This window comes from Mixophyes fleayi, chromosome 9 (assembly GCF_038048845.1).
Source record: "Mixophyes fleayi isolate aMixFle1 chromosome 9, aMixFle1.hap1, whole genome shotgun sequence".
Taxonomy (NCBI): Eukaryota; Metazoa; Chordata; class Amphibia; order Anura; family Limnodynastidae; genus Mixophyes; species Mixophyes fleayi.
Window position 1 is genome coordinate 26,293,448 of NC_134410.1, and position 13,161 is coordinate 26,306,608.

At 43.0% G+C, this 13,161-nt stretch overlaps 1 protein-coding gene across 5 annotated transcripts in view; it reads left to right on the top strand.

The window, feature by feature from the left end:
- SIPA1L3 (signal induced proliferation associated 1 like 3) overlaps positions 1 to 13,161 on the top strand; it is an 82,403-nt gene that overhangs the window by 48,281 nt on the left and 20,961 nt on the right. For 4 of the 5 annotated variants that reach the window (XM_075187084.1, XM_075187087.1, XM_075187086.1 and 1 more), the window contains 8 exons: positions 1,965 to 3,571; positions 4,430 to 4,560; positions 5,443 to 5,631; positions 7,650 to 7,824; positions 8,044 to 8,147; positions 8,505 to 8,662; positions 8,757 to 9,333; positions 11,868 to 12,142. In XM_075187084.1, coding sequence (XP_075043185.1) covers positions 2,152 to 3,571; positions 4,430 to 4,560; positions 5,443 to 5,631; positions 7,650 to 7,824; positions 8,044 to 8,147; positions 8,505 to 8,662; positions 8,757 to 9,333; positions 11,868 to 12,142 — 3,029 coding nt within the window. In that variant the 5' untranslated portion in view covers positions 1,965 to 2,151. The remainder of the gene's footprint in view (positions 1 to 1,964; positions 3,572 to 4,429; positions 4,561 to 5,442; positions 5,632 to 7,649; positions 7,825 to 8,043; positions 8,148 to 8,504; positions 8,663 to 8,756; positions 9,334 to 11,867; positions 12,143 to 13,161) is intronic. The other variant, XM_075187088.1, reaches the window with a different exon arrangement.

Below are 13,161 nucleotides of genomic sequence, written 5' to 3' on the forward strand. Positions count from 1 at the left end.
GAGGCATTGATTTCTATATACATACATATGGTATGGCATCAATTGAACATACATAAAAAATCAGACACCCCTAGGTATATAGACCTGGACTAGTCTAGCTACTGGGAGGCAAATGGCAGTGGGTATAAATGCTGCATTGATCCAGATATAACACAGTCACTGATATCTCAATAAAATAATGTTCATAGCATACAAGTCCAGTAGATGGGAATTGGTATTTCTTTAAGTCTCTGCTAGTGCAATATAAATATTCAGATCACTGTCCACATATATCACATGGTTATTGCTGCGATGCTTTCAAATTTAACTTTGTTTACTTGCAGTTTTGATATATATAGAGATGGTGGCCGGGTACCCAGTGTGCTGAAATCAGAGGATGTTTCTCGTGGTCCGTGCTTGTTACTGTTGGAGAGGAAGGTGCCTGTGTTCCACTGTGGAACGCATCTGTCCCTTCCTGTTCTCGCGTACGCGCAAAAGAAGAATTGTATGCAAGTCGGGAGTCAGCTGTTTTCTTAGCTCCTCCCTAACAATGGAGGGGGCGTGGCTATAATGTGGAGGGGCCTACCGGTGGATAGTCCTGCTGCCCTGCAGGCCAGTCCGGGCCTGAATGTTCCTAAATGATGAGTTGAAAGATAGCCAGTTAGACATTGCCTGGCCCCTAAACTTCCCAAGAATGAAGGGTGTCTGTTAATAAGTCTCTCCTACAGGAACCTTGCCTCCTTGGTTTAAACTGTTTGTTCCATTTTTACCATTCCTATCCATTATTATTATTATTTTACTGTTGTTTGATTATGTATTTGTGGTGCATAATGTGTTTATCACATTACTTTTGTTTCTTATGATGATTGTTACTATTAGACACTCTGTAAAGAATATTTGAACATTAATAAGACCGGTTCTGGGGACTGGAAATGCAGAACGGGTAGATGTAATGTGTCACATGGTTCTGTTAGGTCAGCAGCTGAACTTTGACCTCACTCCATCAAAAAGAGCTTGGTAAGAGAGGTTTATTGCAGGATAAAGAGGGATCAGATAAGAGACAGCATCCCCTTTCTCCCAACTATAGGCTATACATTAGTTGTATCGCTTTTTGCCTTGTTTATAAGAGTTCATTCCTGGTCCAGTTTTGTTTTAAGGGTCTGTTTTTGGGTTCTGCAGATACCTGTCCTAGTCCTATTTATGGTTTACAGCATGAAAGAGTCCTGACCTAATTTTATTTATGACTTATCAAAGGTACTATTCTCATTTTTGTTTCTGAAACCCTCCCATTACATTTTAGTTTATGATTCATGAGTGTCTCAACCCAATCCCATTTATGGTTTATTAAAGAGTTCCATCCCAATGTAATTTATAGTTTCTGAAAGAGTTGTCCGATAAGCCAGCACTAGTCACTAGCTTCTCTCATCACCTGTCTGCTGAGACATCACCATTATCCAAACCTCCCCGAACAGATCTTTCTCTGCACATTATTGTGTGTTATACGATTATTTCTACAGAAGTGTGTTCATTCATGTATATGTACTTTGTCTAATTGCAGGTTTGCTGTCGCACTATATTATTAATTCTGGAAATGCAACAATACAGGATTTTTAAATGTGCCATTATACACCACCCTCGTGTCCTATTCTTCTTTTTATCATGAAGTGCTTTGTGTGATCCTTGTTTGATTTTCTTGGCTAGTTTCAATGTTTTGTGTGTTTTTTGTTTTTTTTTGTTTTTCTTCTGCATGTGAATAAGAAATACACTTGTAGCCTTTAGCCTACAGCTGTATTGTGTTTATAATGTTATAGAGTAATTTATTGTTTCTGTTTTTGCTTCTTTACAATATTTGTCCTGAACTCTGAAGCAATTAAAAATGGCTCCATATATACAATATTACAAAAACCACCCGATATATATGAAAACAACTTAGTAACAAAATAAAAGAACAGCAGCATTATTATACTGTGCTTTGTGTCTTGCAGATGGATCTGAAATGATCGGGCTTCTCCACCGACATGCATGTGAGCGCTACTGTTTTCGGCCAGTGTGCAAGGTCTACTCTCCATAAACTTACACAGACAAGGCCCCAATAATGGTTCTGCACTTTGGCTTAACAAAGAACTGCGATACCTTTTTGCTCTATGTGGATCTTTATGTCTGTATTGGAGCATGACAAGCTACAGATCCTATCAAAATGACGGAGTAGAGGGTGGTGGGACATCCATAAGAGCAAACGATGTTGTCCGGGGAGTGGAATATTATCCACAAGGTCTTTGGGGTCAGAACAGCATGCAACTGTCTGCAGATGGATCAAGGTTTAATGCTATCACCCCAGCAATGCCAAAAATGGGAGTTCGTGCAAGGATTGCAGACTGGCCCCCAAGAAAGGATGCTCAGAAGGAAACCATGACTCCCAGCCCTTCTAGGGAAACGAAAGGGTCAAAAGAGTTCCACCTGCAAAGGAGCTTTGTAAACGGACAACACTTTCAAAGCAACGGGGGTTCCCCAGGATTTAGGGGTTTTCACAGATTGTCAAGGATGAGGTCAAAAGATGTGGAGTTCCAAGACGGTTGGCCGCGGTCACCTGGCAGGATGTTTGTCACTCTTCGGAACAGAAGCAACAGTGAGACGACACTCAGCGAGTGTGATGTGGATGTGGCTTTGGAGCCCAGAGGGTCAAAACTGAGCAACGGCATGCCACTGTTTCGAGAGTACGGTAGCACTTCTTCTATTAATGTACAAGGTGTCTCAGACCAGAGTTTATATGACATGCTGAAAGACTTCAGAAATGAAAAGCATGATAAAGGAAGTGAGTCTCCTGGCAGAGGAAGTGGGTTTCTCCATGAGGACTCGAGTGTCTCTTCTAATCTCCACTTGGCAGGAGGCTCCAGAACAGATCTGCGTAATGGACAGTTTCATAGAGATGACGGTACGCTAAAGGATAAGCAACGAAAACAATCGAACAAGGGGGAGTCCAATGACTCTTCCATATTTCGCAAACTGAGAAGCAACAAGAGTGAGAATGAGCCAGGAAAGTCATTTGTGGAGCAGGATGAAGGACTTAAACCCTGGCTCTGCCCAAAGTCTTTTGGACATTTTGATGTGCAGAGCATGCTCTTCGACCTCAATGAAGTTGCAGCCAACCGAAACTATGTTGCTCAAAGACGAAACACTACAACGGGAGCCTCCGCTGCCTCTGCTGTGTCCTTAAGTTCTAAAACCTTTGGTCTTGGCAACATGGACCCCAGTTTCACCAGCACAGAAGACTTGAACTTTAAGGAGAACCTGGAGCATGACCTGGGTGACAACAACAGTAATGACCTCCTTCTAAGCTGTCCGCATTTCCGCAACGAGACCGGTGGAATGTCTGAACGTAATGTGAGCTTCTCTAAAGCATCTGCTGGTTCTTCAAGTGGGATGGAAGGGGGTTTCCTGGAGCCATCTCTTACCATGTACTGTACCAATGCCAGTATATCAGTCTTGGAAGTTTCCAAGGAAATGCAGAAGACCCAGGGGAGGTTAAAACACTACAGCATTGAACATGTGGATTTGGGAGCTCGGTATTTTCAAGACTACTTTCACGGTAAAGGTAATATTGTGTTTTTCTTTTTCTTTTTGCAATGCCTACTTTAGTTACGGCCATGTATAATCAAAATGACAAAAAAGGGATTTAATGCAGGAAAAAAATTTATGGTCTTTGAATTGCCCAGTCCTATCTAGGGGCAAAGTGATCTCTCGACACTGACCAAGTTATGTTGTAAAGTTGACACACAAATGATTTCCTTCTCTCCTGGGGTGGGGAGATGCATAGTGGTCTTAACTGTCCACAGGATAAGTTTATTTTAGATTAATTTGGAAAATATTGTATTAGTGTTTCGCATCACTGCAGATCCATGACACAGCTATTTGGGACTCATTAGATTGTTGCAATGAAGATGCATAATTTGTGTGGCCTAATTAAGATAATGTCATTTTATTTTCAAACATGCTTCCTATTAGCTACTAAGACACGAGGGATTATTCCTATTTTAATGTGTATGAATACAGTGTCTCGAGAGAGAAAGAGGGAACGATACCTGTTAGAGGTGGCAATTATCAGAGTATACATCAAATTAGGAGAATAAAGCAAACTACCACACGAATGGGATGGGACTCTGTTCTACCTGTGCATTTATATGTTATACAGGAAGGTCCAATATTTATAGAATAATCTGGAAGTAGTTTGTGGGATATAGCCAAGAAAAAAAAGTTAAGATTCTCAGATTATAAATGTACTAATAATAATTGTGTGATCCTATTAGAACAGAGTTCATTATTGCAAATAAGATATAGACTCATTCAAACACTGATTATTGTCCCCCTGTTGTTTTACCTTAGCCAGTATATATATCGTACATGCATCAGAGTGACTTGTAAGCATTGAATGGAGTCTAAATTTGTTTTCCAGAACACTACAACTATTTCGGAGTGGACGAGAAGCTGGGTCCTGTTGCTGTGAGTCTGAAAAGGGACAAACTGGAAGATAGCAAGGAGCATGGACCTCAGTACCAGTACAGGATCATCTTCAGGACAAGCGAGGTTAGATGGAAGTGGGTTTATCAGTAAAGGATGCTGGGAGTAGGGCGGGAGGGATTGTGGAATGGAATACTGAGAATCTAAAGGGATCTGAGTTGTTCTTGGTTGGGTGGGCAGTACAGGTTCTCTCCATGCAAACTGTTCTATCGTTACAGACAGCAGTGATAGTAGCCATGTGTATTCCTGTGGTGAGGAGGTTGTACACTACTAGACATTTCTTTAACATCTGTAGCCTCGGAAGACCAGTCTTTACACATTTCTAAGTTTCCCTTTTCCAAGTGACTACTGTTACATCATACAGTTCTGCAGGGCATCAGACTTTTTGGAGAAATAATGTGTCGGTTGATTAGGGCTAATGCTGGCGTAACACGATATTTCCTGCCACTCTGTTGAGCCGTGAGATCAATGCATATAGGTGGCTAGATTGTATGAGAGATGCCCATTAGGTGCATGGCAGAGCAGCTGGGTCTGTTTCTGCTATCAGCAGATGGCTGCACCCAAGGCCAATAGCCGTATTCTTTAGACCTCATTCAACATCAGGTTAGATAAAGACATAACTAATTTCTACAGTATTATCAGCAGGTTTGTATTGGGCCAAATATGCTGCCGTATCAGATTAGTTACCCCGTGTCTCTGCTTTCTCTGTGTATGTGGCCATCTTCATATTTCTTGAATGTGGGTAGGAGTCGTGTCGGTAGGTGATCTCCAGTACATATAGTAGAAATATATGGAGTGTAATGTTTCACGCGGTTATCATTACTTATGGTCTCCAGTACATCAAGCAGCCTACAAGTTTGATGGTGCCAGATTAGATTGACAGCTTTGGAAAACTTATTAGTGAATTTAGTAATGACTCCTAGGTAAACTGACTTCTTCCCAAAACAGTTGGTGACCCTGCGAGGGATGATCCATGAGGACGCCGTGCCATCCACAGCAAAACATGGTACTGTAAGGGGCCTGCCGCTAAAAGATAGCCTGGAGGCTGTGATCCCGGAGCTTAATATTCAGTGTCTGCGACTGGCCATGAATTCCTCTAAAGTCACCGAGCAGCTCCTGAAGCTGGATGAACAGGGGGTAAGAGTCGTGACCTTTTTTTTGGGGGGGGTCTTGGGTGTAGATGAGTGTTGAACAATGTGTTGGAAGCGGATGAGAGAAGCAAAGTGTGCGGAGTAAAATAATTTGGGGGGGATTGATATGCTGAGTTCTTGGCAGTGAAATAGGGTGGTGTGTTGTGTAGATATTTGGAAAGTGGGGTAACAGGTATGTTTGTGGTAACAATGTGAGTAGTAGTTGGTGAGAGGGGTTATATGATTGCTAGGGAGGATGGTAAGCATTGTGAGAGGGGTGGTTTGATAGTGGGGATGTTGCAGTATAAGAAGTGTTATGGATGTGTGTTTAGGAAACAACCAGAGGGGTATGAGTTATATGAAGGGTGTGTGGCTGGGTAACATAAATAGATGAAGTAGTGATGAATGAGATATAGGGAGTGGCAGGAAAGATTCCACCTGGATTATGTCTCTGTTACTCTCTGCTGTGATGCACTGTTATCCAGTGCTCTCCAGTCTGCTGCAATGTTGGTGTACATGCATTGGGTTAAAGGGAGACTGTACATACTGCCTCAGCGATAATAATGATTGTTGATATACGTAGAGCTTGGTTCTCTGTGGTAATTGTGTTAGGCACAGTGAAAACATGGTGATACATGCTCTTTGTTCATCTGACATAAAATAGTTGTCTGTATATTACATCCCAATAGCCCCTCCTGGCACTGCAGCAGTACTATTGTGTTTGTTTGTTTTTTTTCTTTTTTTATATGTTGGGATCTAAAAGACCAAGAAGTTCTTGTTTTGTAGCTTGGCAGTCTTGATTGCTGCTTGTGCGAGTGAGTTGTGTAGGAGGAAGTCGATATTCCTGCTGCTCAGTCCTGAACCCACATATGTTGTGCGGAGGACGTGGCGTTTGGGATGGCGCCCACATACAGTGTAGGTGTGACATCTGTGGGAAGGGTTAGGATGATTGGTGTTGGATCTGACATAAATGGGGTTGACTGAATTGATAGGAGAGGAGTGAGCATTACGTTGGGGGAAGACTGCATGATTTCAGATAAGGAGTAGGTTAGGGGGACGTGGGTCAACTGATATGGTGTATCTAAAGAGTGAGGAATACGAAGGGTTGTGGATGGTGGGTGATAAGCAGTATGACAGGTGAGGTGGTAATAAAGGTGAATGATATAATGTGTATTTAGAGGACACTTTATGACCAGTGTGAAGGTAGGGTGCGTTAAATGGTAGGTTGGGGAGGGACATGCATGTAGAACATGTTAGGTGAGGGGGTACTTTAGGATATGCTGCAGACTTAATACAAAGGAAAGATGAAGGGAGTTAGCGGTAATTGGGGTAAACGGGTGGGATTCATAATTACAGTGTTGTGATGTTACCAATTTTGGTTTGTTTTTGTTTCTCTTCCTGAAGAAGCTGGTTAACACTTCTGCCTGACAGCGCTGGGGTCATGAGTGTAATTCCTGATCAGGGCCTTATCTGTCTGGAGTTTGTATGTTCTCCCCTTGTTAGTTGGGTTTACTCCAGGTGCTCCGGTTTCCTCCCACACTCCAAAAACATACTAGTAGGTTAATTGGCTGCTGATAAAAACTAACCCTAGTCTGTGTGTGTGTCTGTGTGTGCATGTTAAGGAATTTAGACTGTAGATTCCACTGGGGGCAGGAACTGATCATCATCAGCTATCTTTATAGTGCCACTAATTCCGCAGCGCTCTACACAGAACTCACTCACGTCAGTCCCTGCCCCATCGGAGCTTACAGTTAAAATTCTCTGACATAGAGAGACACACACACACACTCAATATTGATAGCAGCCAATGTTTTTGGAATGTGGGGAGAAACCAGAGCACCCGGAGCAAACCTACACAAACACAGGGAGAACATACAATGTCCACACAGATAAGGCTGTGGTCGGGAAACAAACTCATGAACCCAGCGCTGTGAGGCAGAACACATCAGGGTGTAAAAGGGGAGTGTCTGCAATGTTCAGTGCACAGGTATCTTTGTATGTAGTGACGGACAATATTGACTCCAGCTCTGCAGGAAACACAAAGTGGGGATCCTGTACTGCAAGGCCGGTCAGAGCTCGGAGGAGGAGATGTATAACAATGAAAGCGCAGGGCCGGCCTTCGAGGAGTTCTTGTCCTTGCTGGGGGAGAAGGTCTGTCTGAGAGGCTTCAGCAAGTATGCAGCCCAGCTTGACACTAAAAGTGAGTAACTGGCCTGGGTCACTGATCAGTACCACATACATCGGTACATATCTTACCATATGCAGCGGGTGTGAGCATGACTCTTACACTGACTTCTGCTATGACTTATAGAGCTGCATCATTTCTCTCTGCTTTCTGATTTATATGGTGTTAATATAATTTGAGTCCATCTCCTCTGCGTCTGTTATGTGAAGTAACCGGTCTCTTTCTTTTTCCTAGCGGATTCCACTGGATCACACTCTCTGTATACCAACTACCAGGACTATGAGATCATGTTTCACGTTTCCACCATGCTGCCATACACCCCAAACAACCGGCAGCAGGTAAGTCCCCCATATATGAAGTGTGACTCAGCTGATCACCATAGAGGGGATAAGGGAGTCTGAAACGGCAGGTATGCTGCACTAACAAATACAATGTCTCCAGTAGCAGATGTTTGATCAGTCTATTGCAGATGTTTGATCAGCTGATTGCAGGCGTTCAGGAATTTGCATGAATAATGTACACCTTACGACATATAATGTAGAGCTCAGTATATGTTTATTACAGTTTTGCTTCTACTCCATAACGTGACCAGTTAGCTTGGCTAGCCTTGAACATGACCTGTCACCTGGCGATGAGAATATTGTAATACACAATCTCTAACACACAGCTCCATTACTGCTCTCTTCTCACTTCAGCTTCTTCGGAAAAGACATATCGGAAACGATATTGTGACGATCATCTTCCAGGAGCCGGGAGCTCTACCGTTTACCCCACAGAACATCCGTTCGCACTTCCAACATGTCTTCATCATTGTCCGGGCACATGACCCTTGCACTGACAACGTCTGCTATAGGTGGGTTCTAGCTCTTACCATGGATATAGTTCATTGATCTCGTCTTCAGTCATACTGTGTCTCGTAATAATGCTGTTTTGACATCTGTCCGCAGAGTGGCAGTAACAAGATCCAAAGATGTCCCTCCCTTCGGCCCTCCGATTCCCAACGGTGTCAAATTCCGCAAGTCTGATGTGTTCCGTGATTTTCTTCTGGCCAAAGTCATCAATGCAGAGAACGCGGCACACAAATCGGACAAGTTCCACACTATGGCCACCCGGACAAGGCAGGAATACCTTAAGGACCTGGCAGAGAACTATGTCACCAATACTCCTATTGACACCACTGGTAAATTCAACCTGATCTCTCTGACTTCCAAGAAGAAGGAAAGGACAAAAGCACGGGCCGGTGCCGAGCTACAGAGTACCGGCGCCCTGTGTTGGCGAGTGATGGCTCAAGACTTCTCTCAAGTAGCTGAGACAGAGTGTGCATTAGGCATCTCCAATGAGTTCATGGTCCTAATTGAGACTGCCACAAAGGAGGTGGTCTTTAATTGTTACTGTGCTGACGTAATTGGGTGGACACCAGAGCCATTGTCTCTCAAGATCTTTTATGGCCGCGGTGATCATATACTAATACGGACGCTAGACGGTAACGGGGAAGATATCCGGGAGATCGTGCAAAGGTTGAAGGTCAGTGAATCTTCAGTAAGACGTCAATGTTGTTTAAATGTTTTGTCTTCTCTTACTGGGTGATTGCAGAGTTACTCGTCTAAATGTTAATGAATAAAAGCATATAGTAAATCAAACTATACCAGTGTGTTTTTAGATAAATCCATAATCCAAACATTAAAAATCTTTTCCATTATTTACTGATGTCGAATACAACAATATTGTTGTAGCCTCAACTTAAGACTTAGGGGTAAATTTTATCAAGCTGCGAGTTTACGGCGGGTTTGAAAAGTGGAGATGTTGCCTATAGAAACCATTCAGATTCTAGTCATTTATTTAGTACATTCTACAAAATAGCTAGAATCTGATTGGTTACTATAGGCAACATCTCCACTTTTCAAACCTGCCGGAAACTCACAACTTGATAAATTTAGTGCCATTGCAGCTGAAGAGGACTCTATGAAGAGACTGATAGTGAAGGTTCCTATATGTTAATCACTATGCAATCCCTTTTAACCATTTGATACTGCAAACATTCATATATTTAACAGTGAAACAAAATTATAATGGTGGTGTCTATAGCAGCTCCCTGTCCTTAATTACTGCTAATCTGCCCCTGATTCAGTTGAGTGGCCCCATTTAGTGACCATTGCATAGTTCAAGTCCTTGTCGCAGCAGAAGCCACAGAGTGTTGCCTGTGAGGGTGAGTGCGCTGCATCGAAACGCTCTGTCTTCGTAAGATTAAGGTGATGTGGGAGATGGGAATGAAAGAAGAGAGACGGATTGTTACTGTTGTTCTCTAGTACTATATGAAAAGATTACTTTTAGTTACTGCCTTGTCTACCACTTGGGATGACGTGGGTACCTGGGCGTCATGCATACGTAAACAGCATCTATGCCTTATCCAATTACAGGAAAATATTACCCAAAACATGTTCTTTGTGGAGGGCTTGAAGTTCTGTACCTTTCAGCTAGCATTAAACATAGCAGAAATGATCCCAGATGTGACTTGGTAAAGGAAGTTCTTACTCTTGTGAGGGATGCAAGGGTCCTACACAAGGATGCTCATAGTCAAGGCTGACAGCACATGATCGGAGCAGCATCTTTAGTATTCCTTTCCATCTGTGCATTTTCCCTGCGTTGACCCTGTATCTGGCCCTTGTGCTCCTTATAAAAATGAAAATGTCTTTTTGAGCTCCCATCTGAGATATTGCGTGGGCTACTGTACTAGACGGAGATGTAGAGGTAACACTATTATAGGGCCCATTTTAGGGATAAGATGTGCGTAATTTAAACATGAACAACATGTTGGCACTGTATGGAATTTGTATAATAATCTCTACACATTTTCGAGAAGATTGTGAATGTCTCCTGCCATGGTGACCTCGATTCAGGTGGCAAGGTGACACTTCCAGTCCATTTCTGGAACAGGGACTGTTCCTCTACCAGGGGGATTAGTGTACAGACTATAAATAATATTGGTGTTTTACCGGCTATATTCTGCACTAATTATTAACAATTGAGGCGACTGGCTATGTACAAACCAAGGTACAATATTGCACCTTAGACACTTGGAACATACTGAGAACAATCAGAACTATATAAGGTGCAGTAGAAATGGTGCTCTGGGATCTTCATCTTCATCCTTGATATTATTTATCATAGACATATTGCAGAGTTTTATGCATATATCACCTGTTGTGCTTTAATAGGCCCCTGAGCCTTGCTTTGTATCTTATCGAGTCCTAGCAGTGTAACAACTCTGCGTACATTTAATAAACTAGTAGGGTTGTGTGGACCAAGTCCCTCTGTTTCTGAGAAGATGAAGCTTTACATGAGTATTGGACAAGTGAGAGGAATTAGGGTCTTGCTCTCCAAATCGGACCCCTACCTCCACCAGAATACACCCCTAGTCCATGGTGTTACCGGGTTATCACATTGCTATCCACAGGCTACCTCTTGTTGTGATTCAACTCCTCTAATAATTTACACAAGTCTGCCCCATCATAGCTCTTTTGGGTCCTTTGTAAGATTATCGTCTTTTTACCTCCTGACTACCATTTAATATGTTCAATGGAGCAGTTCTGGAACAGATAGAAGGTTCGGGGCAATAGGGATTATTTAATAGACTGTCACTATTCTAGTGTAAAGGTTTTTCTGTTTTTGTTTTTTAAAATGTGTATTTTCTAACCCCTCCCTTCCCTAGAAGTCCTTATAGGGAGGGACGATAAAACAAACTGCGACCACCCCAGCACTTGTTGTATTGAGCAGGGATCTGTCACCTACATAGAGATAGGACCTATTGTAGGACTTTTGAGCTCTCTGAAGCACTTTTGAGGTCTCCCTTTTTAATATTACTTTTATACCTAATTTGTGATTATGGCGGTACTAATGATCCTGCTTTGCCCCCAGTAGTGTGGTAGCTACAATTGTACAGCTCATATTCTATCTGCAGAAGATGAGTTAATGAACAATTTTGTGGTAACTATTTCTGGTGGAAACGCAGAAGAACCTCAGTATGTGACAGAGGAAAGTAAGTCCTCTCATCTCCTCAGATCATGACCACGGGATGTGAGACGGTGGACATGACCTTGCGCCGGAATGGACTGGGCCAGTTGGGTTTCCACGTCAAGTATGACGGCACGGTGGCGGAGGTTGAGGACTATGGATTTGCATGGCAGGCTGGACTGCGCCAGGGCAGCCGACTCGTGGAAATATGCAAGGTGGCCGTGGTGACGCTGACCCATGACCAGATGATTGACCTTCTGCGCACCTCAGTCACGGTGAAGGTGGTGATCATCCCCCCACATGAGGATGGAGTACCACGAAGGTGAGGTGCTTCAATAAGCCACAGTGTGTGTCAGTCATCCTCTTCTCTCACTCTTACTGTCCTACTAGATATACTGCCTGGTGTTATGCTGTGGTGATGGGGCTGTGAAGTTGGTGCTGGGCAATTATTGTACGATTGGTCCTTTCAGCATTATTGCACTCTTGTGGACACATTCATCCCGGTGCCGCGTTATGAAGCCGGCACCTCTACCTTGTGTTTTACATCCTTTAGGCTAGTTCATGGCTGCTTTGTGCACCAGGTATTAAAGTTAATGTAACCCTGATTCTGTGCCCCACGCGTGCTCCCTGCAGCATGATTAGAGCGAGGACTAGGGTGCTGGGAACATGGAGCTTAATAGACCGATGCACCAAGGACTCTCTAGTGAGCTGGGTCATCTTGCTTTGTTGCTGTATATGTTACTGTATTGTTATCATGGTATGTTCAAATGTTACACCTAATTGTGCAGCTCTGTGTTAGTATTATCTTCTATTTACAGATTACTGAGGTGTATTGTGCTATAGTGAGGGGTCTGTGGAGGGAATCTAGATATACTGAGGTGTATTGTGCAATAGTGAGAGGTCTGTGGAGGGAATCTAGATATACTGAGGTGTATTGTGCAATAGTGAGAGGTCTGTGGAGGGAATCTAGATATACTGAGGTTTATTGTGCTATAGTGAGGGGTCTGTGGAGGGAATCTAGATATACTGAGATGTATTGTGCTATAGTGAGGGGTCTGTGAGTGGAATCTAGATATACTGAGGTGTATTGTGCTATAGTGACGGGTCTGTGGAGGGAATCTAGATATACTGAGGTGTATTGTGCTATAGTGAGAGGTCTGTGGAGGGAATCTAGATATACTGAGGTGTATTGTGCTATAGTGAGAGGTCTGTGGAGGGAATCTAGATATACTGAGGTGTATTGTGCAATAGTGAGAGGTCTGTGGAGGGAATTTAGATATACTGAGGTGTATTGTGCTATAGTGAAAGGTCTGTGGAGGGAATCTAGATATACTGAGGTGT